At 38.4% G+C, this 9959-nt stretch overlaps 1 protein-coding gene across 1 annotated transcript in view; it reads left to right on the top strand.

The window, feature by feature from the left end:
• The first annotated feature begins 1913 nt into the window (after positions 1 to 1913).
• Positions 1914 to 9959, top strand: part of agmo (alkylglycerol monooxygenase) — a 110144-nt gene continuing 102098 nt past the window's right edge. The window contains exon 1 of the mRNA XM_030159227.1: positions 1914 to 2277. Coding sequence (XP_030015087.1) covers positions 2155 to 2277 — 123 coding nt within the window. The 5' untranslated portion in view covers positions 1914 to 2154. The remainder of the gene's footprint in view (positions 2278 to 9959) is intronic.

Genomic DNA, 9959 nt, shown 5'->3' with positions numbered 1-9959 from the left:
TCATCTCCACATTTGGACTTCCCACTTCATTTGCAAAGAATAACTGCTATCAAATATTGTGTTTTAGCTGCTATGGTAAGTAAAAAAACAAACAAACCTATGCACATGTTGTAAAAGCTGTAAAAAGTTAATATGTGACACAAATGTGAAACAAATAGATGTTGTGGAATTGATTTTAAATTTAATGCACATTTGTCTATGTAAGCAGGTCTTATATAATATGGATAGTGATGTAATGCATCTCAAGCACTGTCTAATAGAAATTTGAGGCATGTCTTCTCCTTCCCTTTCTAACAACAAAAGTGAAAAGTTCTACTTTTTACTCAAAGTACATTTATCAGACAGCTGCTTTACAATGTTTTTTGTTTTTTTTTTTTGCTCATAAAATAAATGGCAAACATAAAAATGATGTTTTGTAATAAGTTATAACCCAACGGTTTATTTTAGGACAGTGCTGAAGAGATAGAATTGTCACATACTGTTTTTTGCTAGTTACTCAGATAATTTGTGATGACAATTCTATCTATCAAATCCAACTTTTGGAATAAAGACTGGATAAGTTTTATACACGGCCCTGACAAAAAAAAAAAAAAAAAAAAAAAAAAAAAAAAAAAAAAAATATATATATATATATATATATATATATATATATATATATATATGTATATATATATATATATATATATATATATATATATATATATATATATATATACATATATATATATGTATATATTCCCTGACATATGACAGTCCATGATGGGTAATCATTTCATCCACCTCTCTTCTCATCCTGATGCACCCATCACTCTAGAACAGGGTCAGTCTGGACTCATCAGACCACAAGACCTTTGTCCATTGAAACACAGTCCAGTCTTTATGCTCTCTATCAAACTGATGGTTGTTTAAGAAATGAGAGGCAGGTCATCAGAGAAGTGATCAAACAAACTAAAACAAACTACTGATTCCATTTTAAATAGCATTCAGTAAGGTGTTGCATTTCATAAGGAACCCCCGTGTCACTGTTTTAGTCAATTATTCACCAAGTTTTTCAAAGTTTTCACTTGAAACAAGTGACTGTAGTGCAGGATTTAGGCTTTGGAATACTTGCTAAAGCATGAACCTGTAGTTTATCGGAAAAATGAGCCCTAGACAGGCTCAGTATAAACTCCTCAATAACGGAAAGTAGGCCTATCTATTGTCTGTCCTAGAAGTTGCTGAATTACAGTATCACTTTGTTTAGATTTTTGCCTCATTTTCTTCAATTTGGTTTGGTTTTTAACTTTATGGTCCACTTAGCAGCCTATAAGAAGTAATGAACACTTTTTCACCATAACATTCTTACTTTTCAGTCTACATTAAGAGACAATAGAGAAAACTGTCAATGGCAATGGGAGTGATTTACAATCAATGCAGTGATTTTTTAGACAAAAGACAACACATGCTTTCAGGTCAGAGTCTCCAAAAGTCTCCAATACCACTAGAAAAAGTGGATAGAGTCACTTTTTTGATAGAGTCCGTAGAGGGATCTGAAAATCATTAAATATACCAACAAAGTGGCTAAGTTGTTAACATTTATAGCTAGGCAGACAGACTGTGTTTTTCTGACAGAGAAAATAATTTTGTGTAATGTAGAGGGAAAATGCTTGCATTTTAGTGTTTGAGTCACTTTTAAAAAGTTGCTAAAAAAATTTCCAAATTTTAAAAGTAGCTATATTTGTTGCTGGGCGCTTTATGAAAGAAAAAGTTACTAGGGTAGTCTGAAAAGTTGCTAAATCTAGCAACAAAAATGTTAAATTGAAGTCGATCTTGCTCTGAGAGGAAACTGCACATATGGGGGCGTAACCACAAATGCACTCTCGCGAGATTAAGCAACACGGAAACTGATTTTAAATAGTGTGAGTTCGTCCGAAGGTGAACCCGTGCGTTATATAAGTTATAGTAGGTGAATGGTCAGAGTAATAGTGTGTTGGAGCTGGTGTTTGTGTCAACGACTCCTGTGTGCGTGGAACGTGTGCTCAGCTGCCTTTTGCTTCACTTCGCTTCACCCCTGACCAACTGTCAGACAGAAAAACAAGCAGGTGAAGCGTTGAGGGAGGCAGACTCACGTTGGCATCTCACCTGCTCAGGTAACGGAGACACAGACGCGCATCGATGTCTGCAACTGTGGGACCCGTCTCCTCGGTGTCCACTGGGGTCCGAACCATGTTCGCAATGCTCACACCGAATGAGTCCTCCTTTGAGAAAGTGGAAGATGTGCCTCTCTATGTGCAACAGGTGGGTGAGTCCGACAGCGGGAATGATCTGTGAATCCTGTTTGTTCTGTAAGTCAAACAAGGTGCCTTGACTTGTGAGACACTCAAGATGAGCTTTACTATGACCCAGGGGACACACAGACACACACCTAGATAGGACAGAAATGCAGCCTGGATAAGAATGTTTACTGTCAGACCAGCGTTACTCACTAGATTGACATTTTAAGATGTAAAGAAAAGTAAAAGCGTGAAAGGAGATGCATGGCTTTCAGGTTCTATCAAACATTTTTGGTAAAACCTCTTATTAATTAAAAACAACAACAACAACAACAACAAACATCTTAAAACTCATTTTTAAAAAGCTTTATGTACTTTAAAAAATAAAATAATACAATGAAATGGGTGCTTCTATGAAACTGTGTACAGTGTGGTACCTGGCACTTTGTCAACTTTTTTCAGCCCACTAATAAAAGAGAAATTTAGACATATTTCCCTCCAGGATGTACCTAATAATGACCTCAGATAAATGCAGATAAATTATACTCTTGCTCTGAGCCATCCCAAAATCAATTAATTTTTAATAAATTATTGGGGTCAAAAGAATGACCAAAACTGGGACAGGAAAAACTACCTAGGTGTCAGTGCATTTGATCTGGAACACATGGCTTTAAAATGGTCTTATATACTGCTATAAATAAAGACACTGTGTTAAATTTGATGATCCTAGTGGTATTTCTAATCCAGACATTTGGGTTTTTCATGAATTGGCAGTCTCATTCCAGGTTTTGTGTGTAAGCCATCCTGACCACATGTGTTACATGCAGAACCTGTCCATTTAAATTGATATAAATTGTGAATGATTTTACAACAGCGGTCATTTTTGTGAAACTCTCTGCTTAGTAGTGCATAATTTTTGTGTCCTTTTGTTAGATGCAGATTTTTGTATTAAAAATAATGTAAAATAATATCAAAATGTGTTTTATCTGAAAAATAGTTTCTCTTTTATTTCAGTAAGTATTATTTTTAAAATAGGCCCAAAGTGCTTCATAACATTAGTTTACATCTGGTTTCAATTTTTATCCCCCATGTCCTGTTTTTAGGTAACAGTTTCGTAGAAGCCCCCAAATATATTTCTAAAATTCTCAAATGTGGTTTAGATCAGAAAAATAATCAAATTTTAACTCTCAAAGACCCACAACTACTTTTGTCACAACTTCCAAATAGTTTTTTTTCTTTTTCAAGTGATTTATCACCATCCGTTATAATATTATCTGCATTTGTCATTTTTCAGCGAAAATTTTTCTATATTTAATTTACTGCTCATGTAGATGCTCATAAAAGGTAAATTCAAAGGTTATTAGATCAAATCAGAAAAAAAAAATGTAAAAAGTGACTTTTTCAACCAAATATCTCATTAACTAAACATAAAAACAAGTGCGTCCATCCATTGTCATTTATCAGCCTCCGTGGATGTAGAAGATGACGGTGTTTCCATGTTCACTATGGTACCTCTGAATGTCCAAATGAGTCATATCTGATGACCATGAAAAAAATGACAAACGACACTTTACACCAATTATTTACATGTATTAATAGGATTAGTGGATCAACAGGTAATCAATCAATCAATCAATCAATCAACCAATCAACCAACCAACCAACCAACCAATCAAAATTTATGTATATAGTACCAAATCATAACAAAAGTTATCTCATGACACTTCACATATAGAACTGATCAAAACCAGACTCCTAAACCAATTTACAGAACCCATTAAACATTTTAGATCAGTAGATGCTTTTTGTCTGTGGTGGATGTTTGGGTCTTTGAGTTAAGACAGGGGTATTCAATTAAAAATCACTGAGGCCCAGTAATTCAAATTTCCTCCAAGTAAAAGGTCCGAACCGAAGTCCGACTTGCGTCTTTGAGCCTATGTCCACATTTTCATATGGTTTCAACAATATTTATTGTCAATTTTCAATGCAGGAAATGTTTAACAGAGTTTTACCATAAGTAAAAGTAGTCCCAGGCCAATACATTTAAGGCCTTTATTTCAGATGAAAGAAAACAGAAACCTCAGAATAAAATAAATAAAAGTGCAAACAGAGGTGGATAAACTCTTTTTCTCTTTGCCTCAAACTGTGGAATAGATTTGTTGGTGTGGCGTTGTGTAAGTGCGGGGGTGGGGGGCACGCGTGTGCGTTTCGGTTGGTGGGAGTGGAGGGACTCAGCCGCATGTGCGCATTTCGGCTGGGGGGGGTGCACGCACATGCGTTGGTTTCCGTCCTACTCATACTACTATGAAGGTACGGGATGGTGCGTCTCTGCTCCTCGCAGAAGTGAAAATGAAACTTTACATTCATTTATCTTTTCTCTACCCCCTGAAGCTTTGCAGACTTTCATTTAAGGCCAGGACAAACGTTCTGCCCCATTATATATTATACATATGTATAATAAGCCTAATGTTGCAGCGATGACATTTTTGTAGGAAATGTATGGATTTTGCTGTGGCGCTGTGCGACGTCAAAACCTTAACAGCGAAAACACTGCGGCAAGGGTTTGTTTTCTTCTGACTGTGCCGTTTGTTGGATAGCGGCAGAATTCCCTCAACACCGCCACCTATTGTTTCACCCTGTAACACCTACTTGTCCTCGGGCACAGGCTACGGTGCGTGCTTGTGAATATAACATCTGCGGTAAAGGTGTGAAAATATCCAAGTACAGTATGGACTCGAGTATGCAGTGTGAAAGCACCTTAAAAAGCAATGGTTTCCCGCATCAACTTTCCTTGTTTTGGAGTGAGACACGCTGTCATTACTGTCTCTTCCTCTCTGCTCTGGTACGCGCAGCACGCAGGGTAATCAAGCGATTTGATTGGCTCATCTGAGAGAAGCTATAGTCATATTAACTGAAATAGCAGCACCTGCTGTCTATAGCCGCCACCGACGGAAAAAGATACTTTATGAAAATGGTCTATTCTCTGGAATTTATCAGAGATTAGTAAGGGTCCGGACAGAACCATCTCTGGGAATCTTGATCTCATTGGGTCTTTACTTGGTTAAATAAAGTAAAATGAAGTAAAATATCTGTGAATATGAAGGAAAACAGTTGCACAGCATTGATCTGGTGTGTTCTGTCAGCACCTGTGACTAGAAAGCTGCTCATAATTACCTGAGTAAATGCCCTTGGTAACTTGGCTGCTGTCATGCACAGCTGTAATTAACATAGCCTTGGGTTTTCTGCTGCTGCTTACTGTCACTTTTACAGTGTCTCATTTGGCTTTTATATGGCAAATGTCTGGTGCAGGTTTTAACAGCATGTTTGTTATGAGACTTTATTGGGCACATCAGGGGTGGAGAACAATTATCCCTACTGCAGAAGTCCCTCTAATCTGCTACCAAACTTGTAATTGTACAAATGTATGTTATTGGAGGACTTGATTGTGGTCAGTTTGCATTTGGTGCTTGAGCAACTTTTTTGTAACTCAGCACTGTTTACAGTTAGCAATGTGTCATTAATTATTCTGTGCAACTCTGATCCCATCAAAACAAATTAATTGGACACAAAACCTAATAGTTTCATTTTGGAGTGTTTGGCTTGGTAAGGTGTTTTTTTCCCCAGTCTATTAGTAGTGACTTCGATTCAAACACAATACTTTCCAGACAGCATTGGTCTGTAAATGTCATTTTTATTATAGAAAAATAAAATAGCTAAAATTATTAGTTGCCAATATAAAGTGCTCATAAGAGCAGCAAATCTGGGAAACAAGTCTGAGTTTTTTCTAAAAAAAGTATTGTTTTTCATCAGTAAATCAAGCTTTATTTTAAGGGTTTAATATGGAGATTTGTGGATACTGTTGGCTTATGTGATGTCTTGACTGCAGCGCTACACTGTGGCAGTATGTTGAAGTGTAATGCTGCTGATGGCCACTAGTCCCATACACTAGCTAGTGCTAATTAGTGTTTGAGTCTTGTCAATTTCATGAAATATACAAAAACACAACTGTATGCAGTGTTTCCTATGGAATTGATCGGTTGGTGCAGCAGTTCAGTTGGGGTGTGTGTGTGTGTGTGTGTGTGTAAGCAAGCCAATAACGGCCGATAACATAATAATGGCCGGTAATGTAATAAATTTGCCAATTTTAAAATGTACTAATAGACCAATAACGTAACTAGAAAAGCACTCGGAGAGCACAGACCACCGCCAAGGTAGATCACCCCCCCGCCCCAGTCACCATCAAAATTTTATCCTTTGTTCCTTGTGCCAGTATCAACATTTCCTGAAAATTTCATCAAAATCCATGTATAACTTTTAACTTTTTTTGAGTTATCTTGCTAACAGACAAACGGACAAACCCCGATGAAAACATAACCTCTGATGTTCCTGAACTGATGATGTAATACATTAAATGTAATACTTTACTTACTCTGTGTAATAACTCTGTCTCTATTTTTCCAATAAGCTCAATAGCTGTTGTTGCCCAAGCGCAACTCTGTAGTCCACCATTGTTGTTGTGAAGTGGCTTGTGTCTTGCTTCTGGGGTTAAAGGTTAGAGGTGGAGCTATGACATCATTGTTTTAGAAGAGTTGCGGTTTGGTCGTACAGACAAAGAGGAGAAACTGGCATTTTCAAATTTATGCATAATGTTGTGGTTTCAGTGACTGAAAATGTCAGTTTCGTGTGGACAGAAGGCCTATTCGATACAAAACTTTTGTGGATACGGCCAAATCCGTCTTTGTATGGACAGGGCCTAAGAAAAGGCAAATCAACATGACAGGGATGTGACATCAAACTCAATTCCAGAAGAACAGAGCATCAAATGAATGGTGTTACTTTTTATGCACAGCATGACAATTGTCTTACATGGCTGAATAATTAAAAACTTGTCAAAAATTCTGGGCCGTTGAGGTAAAACTATCTGTGAGACAAGAGAAAAAGGCAGGGAGGTTTTTGGCCTCCGTCCAAACTCAAAATCTCTCTCTCGGTGGGTTTGGACAGGCTCTGCCTGCACTGCCGGACCATTTGTTAACTGCAGCTCTGCAGTCTGTTGCCAGATGTTGGAGCGTTGCGTGTGATCGCAAGTCCCTGGTGGTGCTCCTGCCTCTGCCTGCACACACACATGCATGCACACATGTACACATACACATATCATCCACCTGCATACAAAAGTGTGAGCATTCACATGTGGCACTGCACACACATACTCTCACTTCCTCCCTCCCCACCTGCAGATGTGTTCTCCTCAGTGGTCCCGTCACACCCTTCATTTCTTCGCTTTTGGTGGGACCATGTGTCGTGGTTCCTGCTGCCATCACTCGGTCATTGAGAACCTTGGAGCTAAAATTAACTGGCAGAGCTGACACGCTGCTGAAGTCACAGTCGTGACCTGTTTGCTAACCCCATAGCTCACTAATTTGTTCCATGTTTGACAGACCCATTAAGAGGTTATTACATGTATCATGTGCAGTTAGAAGAAAAAGGGGCCTATCAGTGGCTTTCCATTTGTTTTGTCATAATTGGTTAATGACTAATCCGTTCTTGTAAAGTGAAGATGAAAATTTTGTGTAATTATTTGCAAAAAGCAGCTGATAAAGAAAGAAAATTATTTATGTTGATGGACCACACATTTGACAACCCTACTGCATCAGCATCGGGTTGATGATCATAATCCAAAACTAATTATGGCTGTAAGTATTCCTATTTTTCTTTTTATCACTTGAAAAATTCATAGATGGTAGAGGTTTCAATTAAAGGTACTAACAGCTACAGTAGTAGTATATCCACTGTTAGTACTTGTATTTGGAGAAGTACTGTTAACATTTATGGACATTTGTTCAAGCAATTGTTAATTATTCTCGCAAGAGCTGTTGTAGTTTTTTAACAATTGTAATGCAGTTTGCTATGCATCTCTATGTACCCCTCCTCTCTGTCTGTCTGGGGTGGGAATCATTTACTATCTCACGACTTGATTCAATTCTGATTTTTGGGGCCACGATTCGATTCAAAACGATTTTCGATTCAAAATGATTTTCGATTCAAAACAATTTGATTCATAATGATTTCTGCTTCAATCTATAGGTGTGCAAAGGATCCTCATGATCTACTCCAGTCTGCTTTGCCAGACAGAATGAAAAATGCGGGCATTTAAATGTCTTTTTCACATTTATTAAGTTTTAAACATTTATCTATGCTTGGCAGGGAGTTTGGTGAGGCACAGCAGTGTGCGTTGGTTTGCCGCTGGTGGTTGACATGGCACTGTGTCCTTAAGCTCTGGGTGATGCTTGCTGACAGACTGATCTCATGAAATCATGTTGTATGTGACGCCAGTTTATTGCATTTGGCGTGCTTAGTGCTACGTACCTAAACCCATGTTCAGGTTCAGGTCCGGACTCCAGTCCCGAGGTTTAGGTTCAGGTCCGGACTTTTAAGTCATAAGACATGTGTGAGCAGAGCAACTTGGCTAACTTAAGTCTTAAGACTGAGACTACTATCAAAGACTTCAGTTAATTTGTGCTGAACTACAATTGCAATGTATATAGACCTAATTACTAATATGGTTTGTAAAGTTTCATTGTTTGTAGAATGAGTTCAGGAAGAATAGCTGTGTAAGCTAATTGTCTGTTGAAATAAACACAAAATCAACTCGGATTCCAACTTGTCTGGGACTCTGGTTTATTATTACACATTTATAAAAAAAAAAATATTATATATACACACACACACACATGTATGTATATATATATATATATATATAATATGTGTGTGTATATATAATTTTTTTTTTTTTTTTTTTTTTTCTTTTTGGGGTGTCTGGGCCCACAGAAGTGATACCACTGCAAGACAGGCATCAGTCGTGCGTGCGTGGACCGCGTAATATGAGTCATCCCCATGCGGTTCTATTTAACTTGAGGGATCCGTGCGTGGAAGAGACCGACCCAGGACACGCTGGAGGAATTATATCCCTGGAGCTGGTGGATGTGTCTGGGCAGAGGGCTGTCTGGGCTCCTCTGCTGAGGCTGCTGACCCCGCGACCCGGACCTGGATCGGAAGAAGACAGTACGGTACGGATCTGGGACAACGTAAGATGAGTGATTGATCCCCATGCAGCTATATTTCGGTGTGCTTCAGACTGTGAGTCTGTGAGTTTTACCATAAATTAGCAATGCTGACAGTGTCTTTGACTCTTTGTCTTGCATTCTTGGTACATTGTTTTGCCCTTTGCAAAAGGTAACGCAATACGAACGCAAGAGTCCCGACTCATTGCGTTACCTTTTCGGGACTCCCGATGTTACTCTACTAATATATGCTACGATGCTATGGCAACAATTACAAAAAATTCGGGCTATCAGACACCTATTACAATTTACATGCCTATTTTCCTGAACTGAAAATCCTCAAAACATAGGTTAAAACTCACCTTGATATAGTTGTTATTTTGCCCACCAGACATCGCCGTCAGTGTGGCTGAGGCAACATGTGGGGTTGTCTCTATGTCGTGGTGGCGTCTCAAGTGCCTTGCGATGTTTGATGTTCCCCCAGCGCACTGGATCTCTTTCCCACACATTTGCACTTTGCTTTATTGAAAGGCAGTTTCGTCACATGGTCCCACACTTTACTGTTGGTATGTCACGGCATTGCGTTTACCTGACCTGTGATCTGATATCCAATATGGTGACCGTACGTAAGTGTTAATTTGTTGTGCAA

This window comes from Sphaeramia orbicularis, chromosome 16, assembly GCF_902148855.1.
Source record: "Sphaeramia orbicularis chromosome 16, fSphaOr1.1, whole genome shotgun sequence".
NCBI classification, from domain to species: Eukaryota; Metazoa; Chordata; class Actinopteri; order Kurtiformes; family Apogonidae; genus Sphaeramia; species Sphaeramia orbicularis.
The sequence above is the reverse complement of the archived record's forward strand: the minus strand, read 5'-3'. Positions and strand labels throughout refer to the sequence as shown.